Source organism: Castor canadensis, chromosome 19 (genome assembly GCF_047511655.1).
Source record: "Castor canadensis chromosome 19, mCasCan1.hap1v2, whole genome shotgun sequence".
Lineage (NCBI taxonomy): Eukaryota > Metazoa > Chordata > Mammalia > Rodentia > Castoridae > Castor > Castor canadensis.
The window spans coordinates 43,968,914-43,990,236 of NC_133404.1; the positions used below are offsets into that span (position 1 = coordinate 43,968,914).

Genomic DNA, 21,323 nt, shown 5'->3' on the forward strand with positions numbered 1-21,323 from the left:
TATACTTTAGTATTAAAAAAAAAACTCCTAATGGAGTGGATTCTAGGTTTAGGCTTGGCTTGGATTCGAGGTTGTATTAGTAGATACAGTGTAGCTGATGCCCTCGACTGGCTGCATTGCAGACAGTAGGAGATGGTCTCTTGCTAAACAAGAATTAACAGATCCGAAGGTGCCAACCACCATCATACGTGGGGGATATGGCAGGAGATTATGTTCTTTTGTTTCTTGGTGTTTAATCCAGTGTACCTTCCAGAGACAAAAATTAGTGCTGTCCTTTTGTCACTGTGTGCTGTCAGAGTCTTACATGTATAGACATGATCGCTGCTGTGGATATGAGATGGCTGACATAATTGTGATAAACTTGATCGTCTTATGGGACAGATGATAGTAAAGGATGTAAAAATTGTCAGAGGTGGTCTGCATTTTGAGTGCATCATGGTTTGCCTCATCAGTTAAATGTCTGTGCATTCTACTCATGTAAAGTCTGCCTCAATTTAAGAACATTTCTTTGCTTAAAAAAGTTACCTGACAACTTTTCAGGTGAGGTTGGTGAGATCCAAAGGAGATAAAATTGTAGCACTATAGAGTGCTAGCACCTTGAACCTATACTGTTCAAAGATTTACAACTCTTAAATGTCCCTTTGTTTTGTGCCTCACATCAGTAAATAAGAATCTCTGCTAAACCAATTCTTATGATGAGATGTTAAATCTGTAGGTATTATCCACCCCAGCTCTTTTAAAAAAGATGTAAAGTAGAACAGTAAAACCTGTTGAGATTGTTCTAAGAAGGGGGAGAAGAGGGATGAGGGAGTGATATAGGGGTGAATCTAATTAAGATACATTGTATGCACATATGCAAATGTCACAAATGCAAATGTCACAATGTATACCCGGTGCAACTATTATATGCTAATACCAGATTTTTAAAAGATATAAATTTTAATTAATGTTATTTTAACAGGAAAAACCACTCTTGCTGATTGTCTTATATCTAGTAATGGAATAATCTCCAGCCGCCTAGCAGGCAAGGTATGTTGTTATATTGATAAGTACTTGTTGCATCAAAGATGGCATAAAGAAATTGAAAAAAATCCTGGTTTCTAGGGGAAAAATTAATAGCACATATATAATCAACAGTGAATTGATATTCAGAGACTGACTCCTTCCACAACAAGGTAAGCACTAATACAATGAGTAGTAAGATGGATACAGAGGGTGCCAGTGGCATATGCTTGTAATCCTAGCTACCTGGGAAGCCGAGATTCGGAGAATTGAGGCTCACTGCCAGCCTGGGCAAAAAGTTCATGAGACCCCATTATCCTGTTATCCCAAGCTTTGCAGGAGGCTGAGATTGGGTGGATTGTGGTTCCAGGCCATCCAGGGTAAAAAGAAGTTTGTGAGACCCTCCGTTTCAAGTGCAAAAAGCTGGGCCTGGTGGTACGTACCTACTATTCCAGCTATGGAAGGAAGTCTAAAATAGGATTGCGGTCCAGACCCTACTTCCAAAATAGCCATAGCAAAAAGGACTGGAGGCACGGCTCAAGTGGTAGATCTTCTGCCCAGCAAGTGTGAAGCCTTGAGTTCTGATACCACAAGGAAGATGGACAAAAATTTTATACAAGAAATTCTCAGAAGTGGAATGCAAAATGACCAAGACAATACTTGCAAAAAGATACTCTGTCCCATTAGTAGTTAGAGAAATATAAATTTAAATAGATGCTGTTTATCACTTACCTGATTTAGAAAATAAAGTCTGTCAGTATCAAATATTATTGAGATTACGGAGGAGCAGGAACAATATTCCAGTGTGGATTGTGGGCCAATCTGATCATGTGCAAGTGTAATAGTAGGAGTTCCACTTCCCGATAGTGTACAAGAGGTGTTCTTCTCAGCTCAGTCACGAGCACACAGCATCAGTTCACACATGTCCATCACCAGTAGACTGGATGAACAGGTGTAATGGACTTGTAGCGAAGATGACAGAGAGTAACTACAGCACTCAGTATGAGTACACCTCAGTACCAGCAAAGAAAAAGTGACATACATGGTATTGCTTCTGTTCATAACTTGTAGTTCTCAGTGATTTTTAGAGGTTACAAAGGAAGCAGAGGAGTGGTCAAGATAATCAAGACATTGGTTACCTATGAGCTAGGGACATGGAACTTTTAAGCGTAATGGAAACTTTATTTCCTGAAACAGGATGGTACATATAAGATATTCATTGCATTGCTGTTCTTATACCTGTTTGTGCCAGCTTGAGTGTTCTAAAACAACAGGCACAGAAGAGTAACAAGGGACAGGACTTTGAAGGAAGGTTGTCTGAGAGGGGCGCAGGTGCAGGGAAGCCAGCAGGGAACTCAGGAGAGATAGGAGGGAAATGCATATTTCACAGGTGTGAAACATCTGTGAAAAAACACATAGAAATGAAGGTGCTTATCTGTGTAATGCACTGGAATCAGGAAAATTACAGATTGAAAAGGAGCATCGAGGAGCAGTGGGAGTGGAGGCCTTTTTGAAAATTAGGGAATTAATGTGGGATGAATGAATGTGGCAATTCTGTGACAAGGCTTTCTTTTTTCCTTGTGATTTTGAGATAGGGTCTGGATATGTAGCCAGGATTGGCCTTGAACTCATGATGTTCCTGCCTCTGCCTCTGAAGTGCTGGGATTATAGGTGCGTGCCTCCACGCCTAGCTTCTCGGGTTTTTGATTGAAAGAAATTAGTAAACGTAAAGGTAAAGTTCAGAATTTTTCAAGAATTTTGCAGTGTAGGGAGAGGAAAAGGCAGGGCAATACTTAATCAGGGGTGGGAGGAAGATGGTGGTGGGTGCTCAGGTCAAGGAGCTGGGGGCTTGGTTAACAGAGCTGCTGTCAGTGTTGGAGCACTACTGGACAGTGAGGATCTTATACATGTTCTTTACTAGCCCATTCTTTTCAAAAAAGAAATTGCTTAGAATTTGTTACTTTGGGGAAAGGTAAAGGCCCTTGTGCCTCTAGAGGGCTGTTTCAGTCTGCTCAGACCTTGTCAGATAGCTCTGACTAGGAAAGAGCAGCTATGTCTGTGTGTGTGATGCTGGAAGGAATTCCTCCTAATTCTACCCTTTGTGAATTTTCTTTTCTTTCTTTTTTTTTTGTTGGACTAGGATTTGTACTCAGGGCTTTGCACTTGCAAAGCAGGCACTCTACCACTTGAGCCACACCTCTAGTCCGTTTTGCTCTGGTTATTTTAGACATGGGATCTTGTGAAGTATTTGCCTGGGCTGGCCTCAAACCTAGATCCTCCTGATTTTAGTCTTCCAACTAGCTAGAATCATAGGCTTTGCACTCCCTTTGTGAATTCTCTTGACTGTTCAGTCATTCCTGGCTGAAATTTGGGTAAGAACACTTTGGGAAGGTGCTCAGTGTTTGACTACATTTGTGAGGTCCTAGTGGGAAAGCCTTTCCATTTGTGTATGTCCTGTGAACCTCGACTTTCCTTCTGTAGCCTCTGCCTTTTAAAAAATACTGAAAAAGCTCCATTGTTTACAGTGTAAGTGCTTAAAACAAAGTAACTTGGTGCACTTCAGCATTACGCTTAGGAATGTGAACGTTGTGTGTTTCCAGCTGAGGTACTTGGACAGTAGAGAGGACGAACAGGTCCGAGGGATCACCATGAAATCCAGTGCCATCTCACTGCACTATGCCAGAGGTAGGTCACCTCTGCTGAAAGAGAAGTAGAGTCACCTTTAGTACCCTTGTCTTCTGAATTTGCTGCATGCCTAGTGTTTTTGCATTATATTCCACGTGCTTCATTCTGGCTTCTCCACATGACCTGTTGTCAGTTAGGCTGTCCAGGCTTGGAAGCAGAAGGGGACCTGTGACTGTCTGGAGGGCAGAACTGGCAGGTCACATCTGCCCCTGTCCACCAGAAGATGTGTGGGTTCCTTCATCACCCTAGTGCATTTCCTGGCTGGACCCTCACTCTGCTGCATGGCCTGCACATTACATTCAGTCTCATTTCCTTAACCGTGCCTTGGTCGGTACTAGCTTCCTATCCCCAGTGAAGATGTTACTTTAATAGGAACACTTCTAGGAATTTCTGACAGAAAGAGTCAAACAAGTGTGTGGGGTGTATGTTCACCAACAAGTGCCAAAATGTTTGTACTAGTGAAAACCACGCCAACAACGTAAATGTCAGTGGGGGAAAGGTTACGTAAACTGTGATGTATTACACAGCGGTTAAACCAGTGCTAATCTACATGCGGTTATACAGAAAGAATGACAGATTAAGAGACAAAGAAAGTTGCAGAATGCCTTTGTGAGATGCGAAGGTGCTTGGGTAACAAAAACATGCATGTAGATGAAGGTGTCTGGAAGGAACATGTGCGACCTTAACAGCAGTTACCTCCAGGGACCAGATCGTGCTGGAATTTGTACTTTTCACGATACTTATTCTTGTACTGTTAGAAGACTTTAACAATACATATATTTTTATAACTTGAAGAAAATAAAGCTTTGTTTTTTTCCTAGTGGATTGACCTGTGGCTCATCCTTCTCAGTGTCCTCTGGCACGCCAGTGAGGGAGTTGTGGCTATTCTTTGTGGCATCAGTCTTCAAAAATATTTTTGTACCAAATTGGTCTTGAAGCCCTCACAAAGTCCAGTGTTTAGTATTTAAAGAATTGCTCCATCAAAAAAGAGTATCTCATATTTTAAGAGGTATATTCTATTTAGTGATCCACAGTATGGAGTGATCTTTATGTTACTTCATTATTTTATACATGTCATGAAACTTGTGTGTTTTATCTTACTTGAAGACCAGTTTTAGTGGCTGTCCTCAAACTTTGTAGTCATCCTCACCCCCCTTTTAAACCATTTTGTTCAGATTTGGCGTATGTACCATAAAATTCAGCTATTCCAGCTCACTTTTATCTTGTATAGTATTGTAGAATGGTTACAGGACCCTGGGAATTGAATGACCTGACCTCTAATTTGTCAAATCAGATTGTTTTAGATATGCTTCTTAGATTTCATAGAATAGAGACTTAAGCTAGTTTGGGTTGGGGTGGCATTGCCTATTGAAAGAATATGTATAAAATTATGTTACAAAAAATATCCATGAACATCAAAAAATGAGTCTTACTGTAGTGATGTCTTAGAGAAATTGGAGCCAGAGTTTGATTCTGGATCTAAGATGGCCCTAGGGAGTACATCAGTAAAAATTTATGCAACTCCACTATTGTCCTTGGATGTTTGTTTTTACCTCTGCTGTTGTCCTGTATTTCTTTATCTTGTATCTTTGGCCTACTTGTTGAATCCCCATCTTCATACACTCATCTGGCCTGGGGTCCTTATCCCACTCCTGTCTGTTCCTTTACCCATTTCTTTTGCACATGGATTCAAGAGCAGGACATGCCCATCTTTTCTCTCTATGCTGGCCTATTTCAGAGGTTGATTTATGGATTGGCTGCCCTTAGTTTGGCTGGTGCCCTCCTAGTCCTGACAGTGATGGTTGGAGTAGAGTTACAAGGTATCAGAAATGTTTGTGAGCATGTCTGACTGCAGTCACCACACTTAACAGTGCGGGGTCTTTTGTCCAGATCTGCAGCATGAGGACAGAAGTTGGGAATGTTGACTGGGGTGAGCTCTCAGAACACTGTAGAGATGGAGTGTGATTTTATCTGTTGATTGGAATCAAGTTTCTAGAACGGGTGTTTCCTGCCATGAAGGTGGGACAGTCTGAAGGAGCAGCTGGGTGGGCTGGGGAGGAATCCTGGAGGTTGGAACTCCACAGGTGACTTTTATTCACAATGCCTTCCCCTCCTTCTCACCCTTTTCAGAATGCCTTCTTAGTTGAGAATCTGTGTACCAAATGTTAATTAAGTCCTTTCTCTGGTTCTCTTAGGCCACCTTCAAAATTTTTTTCTAATCTTTACTTGGATTGAAATACAAGGTCTCGGGCTGGTGGACTGGCTCAAGTGGTAGAGTGCCTGCCTAGCAAGCATGAGGCCCTGAGTTCAAACCCGAGTACCACCACAAAAAAAAAAAAAATCTAAAAAACCACAAGGTTGTGTGTAAGCAGATATGCTACAATTATGCACATTATAGAAACATGTTGAAAACCTTAAAGGTGGTAACTCTGGTGTTTTCCAGTAACCCATTTCTTCCTTTGGAAAATGGAATTGCTCACATTTACCTGTGATCAAAACTTGGTATATGTGTAGGGACCCTATAGTGGAAGATGTTTTTTCTGTTTCTTATTCATCTCTCTGTGTCCCTCCTGCAAGGATACCATTCACCATTAACTTTTCTGGTCATTTCAAGAGTTGGAAAATGTTCCCACCAGTATGAAGTCCAGAAAAAGATCCAAGAGGATTGATGCCTTGGTCCTTATCCCGCTCTAGAGGAGAAGTGCATGCAGAGGGTTAAATCATTCAAAGGTCACGGACTGACCTTGGAGTATTCTCAAAAGCACATTGCTTTGTTCCTACTGCAGTCGTTTTTATATCTGTGAGCAAATATTGTCACTTCCCAACTTAAAGTTTTTATTCTAATTCATCTTTTTAAATATTTTAAGTAAGTTTGTGTTTTTTTGGTAGGTTCAGTATGAATATCTAACTTAATCCCCCTCCCAGTAGTTTTTTTATTCAACACCAGTCAAATACAATTATTAAATATGATTTTGTTAGTTCTTGACATGCTCTTCTAGCACATTTTGGTAAGTGAGGCAGTCTGGGTGGGTAGGTGTGGATGAGACAATGAATTCTGTTGACAGAACACCTCCAACGAGGTGAGGCAGAACCATTAGCTCTGCCCGATGGAAGCCCCTTGGGAGTTGCTTCTTCAGGATATTTGGTCATCTTTTTTAAATGTTGGCAACTTGAAAACTGTACAGCACTCTGCACTATGAGCTGTGGTGGGCTTATGTATAGCAGCCTAGCTCAGGACCTGGTTTAACAGAATACTTGGAATTCTCCAGCCACATGCAGCCAGGATATATTCCAAGATCAGAGGCCAACGATATAGCATGGTTCTGCATGAAGTCCAAATGCAAGTGAACGCTCTATAACACCTCTGTCTGGGTTAGTGGTGGTGGGCAGGTGGAAAATTTACACCCAGCTTGGTTTCAGCTCTGTGACTCTCTGGTCTTACTTCCCAAAGACCAGGCCAGAGGAACTGACTCCTACCACTTAGATTCTCACAAGGACAGCATGTACCAGAAGGTCTTTGTTCTCATTCAGAGGAACTAGCTTCCTTTCTGGTCACATGCGCATGGCCCTATTTTTCTAGTTATTACTCATTTGGGACGGAGTCTAGAAGGGAAGGGTTCCATTGTCCCTTGTGTAGCTAAGAGGTCAGATTTTCTTTTCTTAAGACATTGAATGCTTTATTTCAGTGGATGCCAGGCCTAAGAAACTAGGGATGTGATAGTTTAATCTGCTTGAGGTGTCTCACATGCATGACCCTGGGTAGTCCTTCCAGCATCGCTGAAGGATGGTAGTCTCCTTATTTTACTTAGGTGCAGAATGGTGTTGAGAAAGAGTTAAGAAACTTGTCAATGACAGAGTAGCATTCAGCACATGGTAGCCCTAGGAGCTGAGTAATTGCATTTCTAGTCTGTTCACTTGGGTCAGGAGTCTGTTGGAAGCCAGTCTGTTCAAGCCAGGACTAATTCTTCCTGCAGCATCTCTTCTTTCCACCACAGGCCTCTGGCTTGACTCAGGGACATCTGTGGCCAGCATTCTTCACATCCCTGTTGTCCTTGGTCACTTCCCAAGACAAGCCATGCCATCTGACCTCTCCTGTCTCTTCCCCATGCCTCCTTGTGATTGCAGTGCCCTGCCTCAACACTCCCCAATTCCCTTAATTCCCTTCCTTACCAAAGCTTGCTGTGAAGACATCCCAGGCAAACAAACACCCCTACATCCTTTTCATTGAGTTTCTCTCCTGCTGCCTGTCTTCTGATGACACTGCTTTCCTCGTACTTTTTTTGAGAGGTACTGGGGATTGATCGCAGAGCCTCACACATGTCAAGTGCTGCCCTGCTTAAGCCACGCTCCCAGCCCTTTTGGTTTCATTTTTTGCTACCTTTTTGCCTGGGCTGGCCTCAAACTGTGACCTTCCTGCTGCTACCTTCTGATTGGCTGAGGTTGCAGGCGTGTGCTACCCAGCTTTCTTGTATTTCAAGTGGATGCTGCTTTCCTTCATGTTTCTTGTGTCTCTGGTGTAGGACGTGGAACTGCCATTCTTCTTAGTACTTGTCCCACACATCATTCTCACAGTCATTTTAAAACCTTCCTTTCTTGACTTGTGCCATCAGTTACTCTTCTTTCTTAGCACTGTCAGCTCTGGGTTAGCATCCCTGTTCATTGATAACGTTGACACTTGTCTCATAATTTTCCTTTTCATGTGACTCCTCCAAGAGGGCTCTTATTCTCCCTGGAAGAATGACTTCTCCCGCTGCCCATGGCAGCTTTGTAGAGTTTAGCATCACCTGGAACTTCATAGAGTTCTCCGGCTTTTTAAGCACCATCAGCCTCCGCCATTATGTTCTGCCTCTTAGAGACCAGTGTTGTCATTTGTGTGTTGGTCTTGCCAGCATCCTCATTCCCTCTGCTTCCTAGACCTTACATCCTTTTCCTCCTAACATACCTCCAGCCTCCAGAAGGCTAGCTCTCTACACGATCTCCTCCTTTTTCTAGCTAGTCCTCAGAGCTGCAGCAGGCTGCCCCGTCTCCATGTAAGGTCTACGTTCTCCCCAACAGCTGTGTGTTCTCTTCTAGCCTTCCCCTCTGTTCCTCCCCACGGTCCCAGCAGACATCCTTAACTTTTATTTCACAGGGAAGAACTCTCAACTGCTTCCTGCCATACCTCAAAGCCAGTGGTATTGGCAACTTTGTTTGCTGTTAATTAAGATTGGCTCTTAATTCATCTCCTGTTTGTTGTTTTGCCTGTGTACCATGGGCTTTTGTATATGCTCAAGTCTGCTTTAACTTAAAAGTAAAAAAAAAGCACAGACACATACACACAAGGATAAATACATACATATTTCCTTTTTTCAGCCACACCTTCTTTCCTAGTCAGTTGTGTACTGTCTGATGATAGAACCTGCATCTTATTTTGACAAGACTCACATTAACCATGTGACCTGTGAAAGGCTGTTGGTCTTTAACCTGTGGCTCTCCCTCTGGGTGATGAAAGCACAGATAGGTTCTAAGTGAGTACCAATCTTTTTCTACTCCAGGATTTCTTATTCTTACATCCTTTCAAGCAAAAATGCCAATGAATGAAGGAATCAAGATATATGGACATGACTTACCACCTGTGCAGCAGGCTTTTAGTAAGGTCACTGTTGGGGTGTGGCCACAGTCCTGGGTGGCAGAGAAAAAAACCAAAGTGAGTGAGGTAAACCATAGTCAGAAGTAGTTCAAACATGGTCTGGTTTGATTTGTGTTGGACAAAGGTCCAGACAGGCCTGTGGGATGGTTTTATGCAAGAAAAAGGAACACTGAATTTGTTTTCTGTTCATGGTCATTTCTACATCACTGCTCTCTCCTTCTTCCCAGCACTGTCACTGTTGACACTTACTCCATCAGTGGCACTATCCTCACGAAGACCCGCCCCGTACCCTGTTACCTGGGTCAGCAGCTAGGAGATGAAACACATTGTAGTGTTTTGCAATTCTGTCAGATGATGAACTGAGTTAGCCAGCTTTCTGTTTCTCTGACAAAATGCCTGACATGATCAACTTAAAGGGGAAAGGTTTATTTTATATTTTAGCTCAGTGCTTGGTCCATTGGCCCTGTTCATTGCTTTGGGGCCTTTGGAGAGCATGTCATGTTGTGAACATGTGGTGTAGGAAGGTGCTCACCTTAGGGTGTCTGGGAAGTGATAGAGAAAGACAAAGAGACCAGAGTCCCACCTTCCCCTTTCCTGGGACCTCCCGGTGACCTAAGATGACCTCCCCAACTCGGCCCCACCTCTTGGAGGTTCTACCATCTTCCAATAGTGCCTTCCTGAGGGCTGAGCCTCTGATACGTGGACCTTGCGGTGTCACCCCAGATCTGATTTGAACTGCAAAATAACCGTATTAGTTGACTTACAACTTAGAGTTTTATGCATTGATTCAGAATGCAAAAGGACAGTGGAGTTCTTCCTGTGAGGGAGGATCATGGCTCCTTTCCTGGAGACATTAAGTGTTAGGTGTTAAGGAATCTGGTTGGGAACGTATCAGATAACTCAGATTTTGCTTGTGTTCTGTTATTTGTATTGTTGGATATAACACTCCTCTTCTAATAGTGTGAAATAAAGGTGTCAACCTGTGCAAAAGTCAGGTCTTCATCCACATGTCAGTTTTGCCTCATCAGCTTTCTCTGAAAGCCTTAGTGCACATCTCCAGTGATTTGGAACTTGAACAATTCCTTACAAGAAGTTTGCTTTCACGTAAGAGCTGTTTTGGCAGGCGCTGGTAACAACTGTGCACCTTCCATGAAACAGCCATCCATTCCATCAGGACAGGTTCTGCAGTGGCTTGAGCCACTCCACCAGCCCTGTTTTATATTGGATATTTTTAAGATAGTGTCTCCCGAACTATTTGCCTGAGCTGGCTTTGAACTGTGATCTTCCTGATGGCTGCCTCCCAAGTAGCCAGAATTATAGGCTGAGCCATCAGAGCATGGCTAGGACAGGCTTTTCCCATACCTCCTTTAGCAGCAGACTCTGTCTGGAGCATGTCTCCCAGAATTAACTTTAGGTCTTTCAACTTTGTTTTTTTCAGTTGCCCAGAACATTAAAAAAAAAAAAAAGATTGTTTCTTGGCTTATTAGATCAGTCCTCTGAAGTGAAGATATTTATTTGCAACGCTTGGGAAATAAGGGATTGAGAGTTTCTGTTTCTGAATGAATAGCTGGGATTAATTCAGTGCACAGCACCAGGATTTATTTGTGCTACAAATTGGAAGATCATTTTTCATGCTTATGAAACTTTTCATCTACAATTTTTGTTAGCAGTAATATATCTAATATGTTAAACTCCATGACCTCTTTTGTTTGTGTTCTGCAGAGCTGGTGTCAAACCCATCACCTTGCATATGCTAGGCAAGGTCCCTGTCACTGAGCCACGTTCCCGGCCCTTTGTTTTTTGACACAGGGTCTCCCTAGGTAGCACAGGCTGCCCGTCTCCATTCTCCTGCCTTTGCCTCCTGAGCGCTGGTACTTAGGTCTGGGCCAACATACCCAGCTTTTGTGTTTTTTTAGTTTGATCCTCACAGTAGTAACAACATTCAAGAAAACAAGTGTTAATGAAGTAAAATGGGACTTAAGCCATAGCAGAAGAGGTGTTAGGGACTTTTTATTGTTTGAGGTAAAAGACATTGAAAGAAGTTGGGAGGCTTGGCTCTGAGCTGAATTCTGCCTATGCCAGCTTTGTGACTGGCCACAGAACTTCCTCTTTTTCACCATTTAAATACATTTGAGAAACTCTAGGTTTTCAGAGATTGAGAAGTTGCTTTAATACGGGGCTTCTCTGATCACTTAATAATGAATGTGGGTACTGTGCTCCAAGGCTAGCTGTGTTTCCCAGGTTGATTTGGTCGCACACTCTTATTTTTCAGGATGTAGATTTTCAGATGGAAACATTTGGTATATCAGTAGTTTTCTATTCCCTTGTAGATCCGAACCTACCATCCCCGAATGAAGATCTGAACCTGCCATCCCCAAATAAATTTCAAAAGGTCTGGAATTGCGTAATTAGACAGAGTAATCTCTAATAGGTCCGTAGTCCCAATAAAAGCCGGACTTCTGAAGGAGTGCATTTTTAGAATCTGCAGAGATCCTGACAGGAAACACAGTATATTTTATTAGGTCCAGTAACATCACAAAGGATGGGAAAGGGCTTCTTAAAATTCTGCCACCCTAAAGTCTGTTGTCTTAACTGGATAAGCAAGCAGCTCTGGTTTCCCCAGCTGCAAAGATGCAAAGCAGTCTAAAAGTTAAGACGTTTCTTAGGCCATCAGGTAGAGCTGGTGTGTTTCTGGCTTGCTTCTGTTGTGACCTTGGCACGTCTCTTAAACTTTGGCTTGAAATATTTACCTGTGCAGTGAAGGGCTAGCCCAAGAAAATGCCAAGTGACTCCAAGAATCTTAGGGTTTTGGCTTCATGTGATAGGACCCTGGTCCATGCTAGGTTTGCTCAGTTCTCTCTGGCTTATTTGGTTGGGACCATGGTGGCACCTGGAAGTGGGCCATTGCTCCAAGGCCGTGGTCACTCAATGTGATTTCATTTGGAGATGTCCACATCTTCTCTGGTTGTACCTTTTCTGCTGGGTGCAGCCAAGCCCAGTTCCTTTCAAAGCAGTTTGCCTGGAAGGACCATGGACCAGAGGAACCAGTGGCACTGAGGAAAGCCGTCTGGTGCTAACCGATGGCAGTTTTCCCCCAAGCCCAGTGCCCTTGGGGACCCACAGTGCTATCTTGGCCTGTTGCAATTAAAGGCATGGTCTTGGAGTTAGAAGGGCTTGAACTTGTGCCTATTTGAATTGGTTTATCTTAGACAATTAAGCTCAGAGTTGGGTTCTAGCTGAGAAAGATACTTAGGTTTTGGGGCCTTGGTAGCCTGCTCTGCAACATGGGATTAATGGTGGTGACTGCTGTGGAGGGTTGTTGTAAGGGCCAGGCACAAACAGGCAATCCGTATGTGAGCGGTGGTGACTTCTGTGTTGTTTTGCCCTTGTCCTATCACCCAGGGCACAGTGAAGCCATTAAAATCCCACTGGGGGAGATCCTTTAAATGGTGCATAGGGGGTAACATTCAGCCCCACAGTAATTCCCGAGCTTGTTGAAGTTAGTCATCATCGAAGGGAAGGAGCAAAAGTAAAACATTTACGTTGGGCATTCAGGTGATTACTTGTCTTTAAAAACAGTGACATCAAATTTAGCAGTAATGGGTGAATGAGTATAGGATTCGTAGTATTACTATTTGGGTGATTTACTAAATCATGTCTTCATGTTAAGTGTCTATAATTTGCTCTCTTTTGCCTGGGTTTCAGCTTTGATGCAATGTGTGAATTTCGGTGCTAAGCAGACAAGTCAGAATGGGGACTTACCCTGTTCTAACCTTCGAACCTTGGATGTGAGTGGTACAGCACAACACACTGCCTGGCTTGTGATAACTGCCCTTACATTTCTGCAGGAGTTCTAGACTTGAGTCTGAATGTTGGCTGAGCAGATTCACACACTGCTCTATGGGAAGTTAGGGAGGAGCTCGGCCATCTGCTCATATTCTCTGGGGCCGGCCCTTTGAACAGCGTTCCCTCTTGGACCCTTGGCCCTTAGGCACGACTTGTTTTTTCATCTCAGTTTTCTAGTCTGTGAAATGAGGATTCATAGCGTTTGTCTCATAGGGATAGTGTGAGGATTCAGTACTGTGCGACTAGCATAGTGCTGGCTCACACTAAGCTCTTAGCAAGTGGTAACTGCCAAGGTAGTAAAGTCTTCCAGTGTTTTACATAGCGCAATGCTGTTTGAAGTCCATGGTCCCTCCATCACGAGGAAAAGTTGGAACAATAGCTGTCGATGGAGCTTTTGGCTCCTTCAGCTTCTTTCAGGCTTGTCTTAGAAGGTCCCTCATTCTAGAGTGGCAAAGGAAGAATACTGTTTACCTGTACAACTGAAAATGTGTATTGAAATTTTATTTCAGGTACCGAGGAGTACCTGATTAATCTGATCGACTCCCCAGGACATGTGGATTTCTCGTCTGAAGTGTCAACTGCCGTTCGCATCTGTGATGGGTGCATCATTGTAGTGGATGCTGTGGAAGGGGTCTGTCCACAGGTAATGGTGCCAAGTGAAATGTCTCACTGGTTGAAGAAGGTGGGGAAAGAGGAAACACTTGGTTACTGTGTTGATTGCCCTCTGCATTTTACCTGACATTGTTTCACAGTGGGTCTTTGTTTAATAATCGTTCATTTACCTGTGTGCATGTTTGTGTCACAGATACACAGATATTTCTACCAGCCTCTTTGCTGTCCTTACACAATTTCACTTGTCCTTCCTAAACAAACTGAGTTTCATAAAGACAAGGATGGTGCATGTCTGAAGTTCACTCCTGTGCTATACGTGTACTTTGTGAACACCTGGTCAATGCCTGTGTCTGACCGGCACAGTCTGAGCTATGGCAAAGGAGTATGGGAATGTGTTTTTTGACGTGCTTTAATCATTTAGTCATTATGATTTTTTTTCTGTTCTTATCAGACACAGGCAGTTCTGCGACAAGCATGGCTTGAGCGCATCCGTCCAGTGTTAGTGATTAATAAGCTGGACCGCCTGATAGTGGAGCTGAAGTTCACCCCCCAGGAGGCCTATTCTCATCTCAAGAATATTTTAGAGCAGGTACTGTGTGCTTCAGTATTTTAAAAACTGGGCTCAATGAAAAGTTACAAGGAAGTCACCGAGTTGAGTGTGAGGAGTTGACTGCAGAATATTCACATATTTGAAAGTTGTCTGTTTATGATTCATGGATGTTGGAGTCGTCAAACCATGATGGGCAGCAGAACTGGCTCATGTCAAGACTCTCCCATCTGTTGGGAGCACCAAAGTGTGGACAGTGGGCACTTGTTTAAAATTTGTAGTTTGCTTCTTGAGTGAAGCTCTGTGGTAGTTTATTACCAGTCTTAGATGAAGTTTTACTGAAGCATTTGTTTATTCAGCAAATGTGTATTTGGAATATGGAAATAAAGGAGTTACCAGATGGTCTGCTGTGTGCTAGAGGCTGCAAACGCAAAGCTAGACAGGTCACAGTCCCTGTTTTCAAAGAACTTGCAGTGTACGGACAGTCGAAGAGCAAAGGGATACACCCTAGGTGTGGTTTGAGAGTGTAGTCGAGAGCCACCTAACCCAGTCTGAGTCAAGAGGGAAGAGGCAGAAAAAGTCTTACAACAAACCTTGAGATGGAGGAAAGGCCGGTGTTTGCCAGGTAGAAAATTAAAGAAAGGACTCTTAGAAGAACTGTGATGTGCAAAGCCATCAGCCAAGTGAAAGCACAGGCCAGCATCTCCTTCATGGAGTTCACTTTGGTACAGCTGCAGAATTGCATCACGGTAAGCAGGGACAAGAGAAAGAAATGTGACTTAGATCTTAGTGAGCCTCCTATGTCATGCACATGAGGAGTATGAAATTCTTCTGACAGTCAGATGTCATTGATGAGATCAGCCTGAGTGTATTTCTTTGCTCAAGGGCTGGAATGGTGAGTAAGGGTAGATTGATGAGAAGGAGTGACTGGTCCACTTGGTCCTTGTAGAAGGAGGCGGTGTGTGGAAAGCTCTTGCCCTGCAGAAAAGCCCTCCCCACTCTGCAGTGAGAGGCAGGAGACCATGATTGCAGATGAAGCAGGCTTAGCGGTTAGAATAGGGGAACATGCATCTTCTCCTGAGCTAGGGAACAAGATGACTTATTTGGAAGTGAAAATAGTTTGGGATTTGAGATTGGGAAGGGGGCCTGAACACCAATGTAAGGAACAGGCGAGGGAATTGACTAAATTCACAAATCGGAATCAGGGTTTGGAAACCGCGAGTTTCTTGTGCTATCATTCCCCAGTACTAAAAAAAAAGTTACGATTCATTAGCGTTTACATTAAAATGGTGACATCCAAAAACTGATCTTTCCAAAGCTAGTGCTGCTGGAGTTTGAAAGAATGGGTTATTATATGTAAGTTACTGATTGATGGTAAATGTCTCCTCCACTCAGCCCAGCTGTGAGGAGGATCCCAGCCCTAACCAAGGTTGGATAGTACCTCTCTTCCCATGAGCTTGCCAAGCATCTGAGTGACACTGTGCCATTTCACCATCTCTCCTAGATTAACGCACTCACAGGAACTCTTTTTACTTCTAAAGTCCTAGAAGAAAGAGCAGAGAGAGAGGCAGAAGCCCGCGTGAATCCAAACTCTGAACAAGGAGAGCAGGTGTACGACTGGAGCACAGGCTTGGAGGACACAGATGACTCTCACCTCTACTTCTCTCCAGAGCAGGGGAACGTGGTGTTCACCAGTGCGATAGACGGGTGGGGCTTTGGGTAAGTCTTTTTTGAGTTAGCCTTTTTATTTGTTATGGGTGTTTTGTTTTTGGTGGCACTGGTTTAAACTCAGGGCCTCACACTTGCTAGGCAGGTACTCTTACTGCTCGACTCACTCCCCAGCAAGTTAACTGTTTTATTTTGAGGCACTATATAGTCACACACAGTAGTGAGGATAATGCAGAGTGCTCTTGTATTTTTTACTCAGTACCCTTCTCCCTGCTCCTGGTAACACTTTACAAAACAGTAAGACAGTATACAATCAGGATGCTGACAGTGATGCAGTCAAAACAGAGGACACTTTGATCATCACAAGGAACCTGCATTTTGCTGTGTAGCCACACCTACTTTCCTCCCACCCCAGTCCCTCCTCAACCCTGACAGCCTTGATGCTCTCCATCCCAATAACCCAGCATTTCAAGAATGTCACAGAAAACCATACTAAAACGAACTCTTGATGAACTTGAAAGAAAAGAAAGTAAGAGAATTAGAGAATGGAGCCAAACAACCTGTCACTTTTCTGGACGGGCTCTTTTCTTCAACATGACTCTCTAAGGACTGGTGCACCCTGTACCAGTGTTACAGGGTAAGTCCTTATCTACAATGCTTAGGATAAGAAGTGTTTCAGATTTAGAACTGGTTTTGATTTTGGAGTATTTGTAAATCCATTTGTGTTTCATACATGCCTTATACATATACTCTGAGGTCATTTTATGCAGTATTTTTACTGTGGGACTCGACCTGTGGAGCTTTCTCTTATGGTATCATGGATTTGGGGTCTTTGGGTTAGGATGCTAAGCCTGTAATAGGTCCTTTTTTCTTTTTCGGTGGCCCTAGAGTTTGAACTCAGTGCCTTACACTTGATAGACAGGTAGGTGCTCTACCACTTGAACCACTCCACAAGCCCCTTTTTGGTGTGCGTGTGAAGGGTTTTTTTGAGATAGGGTCTGGAACTATTTGCCTTTGCTGGCTTGGAACTGAGATCCTCCTGCTCTCTGCCTCCTTAGTAGCTGGGATTACAGGTGTGAGCCACAGGGCCTGGTTTGAGTTGGTTCCTTATTACTGCTTGTGGTACCCATTGCCTGGGTTTACCACAGTCTAACCACCCACTTTTTCAAGGACGGCTGGATTTGTTCCAGTTTGCAGCGATTACAAGTAAAGCTGGTATAAACATTCATGTATGGGTTTGTGTGTGAACATGTTTTATTTTTCTGGGATAAATGTTCAGGAGTGCAATTGCTAGGTCATATGGTACCTGAAAATTTAGTATTTTTGTTTTTTATTTTCAGTGCTGGGGTTTGCCCAGGCTGGCCAAATTTTTTTTATTAACTGTACAACATAGTGGGTTTCATCATGACATTTTCATCCTCATGTACTGTGTACCTTGAATACATTTAGTTACTGTTCCACTGTCTTGTCCCCCATCCTCCTCCCGCTGGTCTACTCCCCATACAAATAGTCCCCCTTCCTCCTTCCATGCCTTTTTTGTTTTAAAATCTAGAAAACGTGATGTTTGTTTTTCTTAATCTCCACTTCCACCCATTTTCCTGAAAACAGCACAGTCTGGTTCTTCTTTAAGGCTGAATAATATCTATTGTGTTTATAGGCCATATTTTCCTCATCCACTCATGGGTTGATGGGCACCTAGGCTGACACCATGATTTGGCTGTTGTGAGTGTGCCACAGGAACCACAGGTGTGCAGGTGTGCTCCCTTTGGTTCTTAGGAGTGTGTCCTCCATACTAGTCCTTTGTCTTATAGTTGCTTTGCATGTATTTCTCCCAGCCTGTGGGTAGCTTTGCCTCCTCGTAGCGTGTCTTAAACAGGACAAAGTCTTTAATTTGGGAGAACTCCAGCTTACCAGTTTTCTTTTTATGGGTCTTGCTTTTAGTGTCAGGTGAAGAACTTTGCCTGGCTCGAGATCCTGAAGATTTTCTCTTATTTTTCCTAAAAGTACTTAGCTTTACCTTCCAGTTAATTTTTGCACCAGGTGTGAGACTTCGGTTTAAGTTTTATTTTTTTTTTGGCTTTAGATGTTAGTTACTTAGGAGACCAAGGAAGGAGGATTGGGAGTTTAAGGCCAGCCTGCGTTACATAGTTAGTTTGAGGCCAGCAAGAGCTATATAGTGAGACTCTGCCTCAAAAATAAATGATAAATAAATAAAGCAAGAGATTCCCCCAGTCACCTCACAGACTCAGGTTTGTTGATGCCCTTGTTTGTTGACATTCTGTTCATGAACCACAGGTGGAGAGTTATCCTTTTACCATGGTTTGCAAAATTAATTTAGCATTTAAGCCAGTTTTAGTGTTAGTCTCACAAGTTAAAGGAAGACTGGGTAACTCTGCATTCCTTCCATCTTGTGACATTTTTAGACATTATCTGTCATGAGGTGAGGAGTCTCTGAGTTGGATAAGGTCACACAGAGATAGGCTACAGCTGTTCTTTGCAGGTTGCTGCCTGAGTTTATGAGAAAACTGAGGTGGGAAAGGAAACCCTGAAGACGTCTTTTTCCTTCCAGTTTTCCTCTGCATTGTCACCAGTAGGCAAAGTTGTCATCTGCATGTGTCATAAAAGGTGAAAAATGAGCACATTTCAAGAGTTGAGAAGATGATCCTATGAGCTCTTGTACAGTGTGACAAGTTGAACCTAGGTCTCCCATGAAGTCTGTCTTTTCAGGAGATCTTAATCTGGGTGTGTCTGCTCTGGGGAGAATACTTGGGTGGGCAAGGGCAAGGGCAAGAACCTGAGTGCCAGCTTTGAGTAGACAGAACTGAGGCGCCAACCCTGAGGAGAGGAGCAGGGAGGAGGAAGCCTTGGGAACAGCGGGGAGGGGGAGAGGACAAGAGAAAGCCTTTCCTATGGGGAAGAGGGGGAGGAGGAGGGGACAGTGGGAACCCTTCCCAATAGTTTTGTTTGTCTTTGTGTACCAGCTTCTGCCAGCCAGCTTGGGAGGGCAAAGGGCACATGGCTGAGTAACTTCATGCCTGGCTGTCATTCAGAAGACAGCCAGCTGCTGGATTAGTGAGGTCTTGGAATGTAAGCACGTTCTGTGGGTCTCTTGAGAATCTAGTTTGCAGTCACTGTAGAAGAATTGAAGTAAAGTAATGCAAGAGTGGAGAAGTGCTAGAGACTGCTGTAAAATTACACTAGTGGGAGATAAGTGAGCAGAGCTCCACATAGTGATGGGGCCATGGCATAAGAAAGAATGAAGGGATAGAAAGCAAACCTGACAGACTTGTGTGCTGTGTGTTTGCATGTGTTAATACATACTAACTTAGAAAAGATTTGATGATGGTGGCTTGGGCAGATAATTTATGGTTTGGGTAGAGATGTTAGAATATTTAAAAATATTCTCTTTTGCCACTTTTAGTATTAAAAGCAGGATATTTATCTGACATTATTTTAAGAGACAAGCACTAGCTGGGCATGGTGGTACACGCCTATAATCTCAGCATTTAGTAAGCTGAGACAGGAAGGTTGAAGTTCAAGGCCAACCTGTCTGCATAGTGAGACTTTGTCTTAAAAAGGAAGATACATGAAAAGAAACCTCACCATAAGTTCACCTGATCCAAAAAGTTGACAATATGTGTATGAAATAACTTATTAACAAGGTGCAGTATTTTAAAAGAAGAAATAAAAAATAAACCCAACAGTTTGTCTAGTTACTTACTGAAGGATACCTTGGTTGCGTTCAGATTTGGGCGATTATGAATTGAGCTGCTGTAAACAGCATGTGCAGGTTTTTGGGTGGATGTTCGCTTTTAACTGATGTCTGTGCATACTTACCATGGATCACGGTTGCTGCATTGGGTGGTCAGGATGTTTGGTTTTGTGAGATGCTGCCAGACTGTCTCCTCAAGAGCTGCGCCACCGGTGATGAATGGACTCTTCTGCCTGTGTTTGGTTCTGTTGTTTTCTGGAGTTTGGCCATCCCAGTAGATAGCTGTGTGGTGCAGCTCATGGTGGTTCTGGGTCACATTTTCCTGGTGGTAGAGTCCTGGGCCGCTCGTGTTCTTCCTCGTGAGGTGTCTGTTGAGCTCTTTGGTCTGTCTTTACTTAGATTGTTTGTTTTCTTCCTCTTGAGTGTAAGAGTTTTTATGTGTTTTAGATAACAGTCCTTTAATCAGGTGTGTCTTCTGCAAGGATCCCCTCACATTCTGTGGATCATGTCCTCATTCTCTTGACAGTGTTCTTGGAGAAGAAGTTTTAAATTTTCATGGAACAAACCTACCAGCTTTCCGTTCGTGGATCGTGTCCGTACCACTCTGTCTGAAGTGTTGGCGCCATAGCTCAGCCACCTAGGTTTAAGTCTGTGATCCATTCTGAATGAATTTTCTCGAAGTGTGTGGTCTGTGTCTAGATTCAGGCTTTTGGTACTTTTTGGATGTAGCTGTCCATTTGTGAACAGTCTTTTCTTCATTACTTTATCTTCCCCTTGGTCAGAGATGAGTTGGCTGCACTTCCGTGGTCTAGTCTAGACTTGCTGCTCTCTTCCTCACATTTATTTTTCCTGATTCCTACAGCTCTACAGTAATCTTGAAGTTTGACGACAATTGGCCCCTCCTTCAATATTGCTATTCTGGGTTTTTTGCCTTCTGGATATAAACCTTAAGTTTTTTTTTTGTTTTTTTTTTTTTCTCTTGCTGAGATTTTGATTGAGGTTGCATTGGATTATTGATTAAATTGGGAAGAACTGACATGTTGACTGTATTAAGCCTTCCTATACGTGTGGTGAACTTGGAATCTCTTGACTTATGTAGTTCTTTAATTTCTTTCATCAGTTTTAGATCTTATATAGACTTTCTGTTAGAGTTATACCTCAGTGTTTTATTTGGGGGCATTATTGTAAATGATACTGTTCTTTTAAATTTCATTTGATCATTTCTGGTATAGGGAAGTCTTTGATTTTTGTATGTTAACCTCTATGCATGTAATCTTGACAATTGTTTATTAGTTTCAATAGTAATTTTATTGGTTCTTTGGGTTTTCTCTGCATAGGCAATTGTGTGATCTGCAAATAAAAGATAATTTTATTTCTTACTTTTAATCACTGTAGTTTAATGTCCTTACTGCATTAGTGTTGGCCTCCCACTGTAGTGTTGAAAAGGGTTATGAGAAGGGATATCCCTTGCCTTGCTCCTGAGCAGGCATTTGTTAAGATGCTAGTACTTTGAGAGTTTCAGACTCAACCTTAGATTAACATACTGCTTCATGCAAACAGGTATTTCCTTGTCCTTTATCTGAAGTATGTGTTGACTGACTGCTGTCCTGTGGCTGGAGACT

General features: G+C 43.0%; 1 protein-coding gene across 3 annotated transcripts in view; it reads left to right on the forward strand.

Moving 5' to 3' along the window:
• Positions 1-21,323, forward strand: part of Efl1 (elongation factor like GTPase 1) — a 98,918-nt gene that overhangs the window by 2,667 nt on the left and 74,928 nt on the right. For 2 of the 3 annotated variants that reach the window (XM_074061602.1, XM_074061604.1), the window contains exons 3-7: positions 962-1,029; positions 3,603-3,687; positions 13,672-13,805; positions 14,226-14,363; positions 15,826-16,040. In XM_074061602.1, coding sequence (XP_073917703.1) covers positions 962-1,029; positions 3,603-3,687; positions 13,672-13,805; positions 14,226-14,363; positions 15,826-16,040 — 640 coding nt within the window. The remainder of the gene's footprint in view (positions 1-961; positions 1,030-3,602; positions 3,688-13,671; positions 13,806-14,225; positions 14,364-15,825; positions 16,041-21,323) is intronic. The other variant, XM_074061603.1, reaches the window with a different exon arrangement.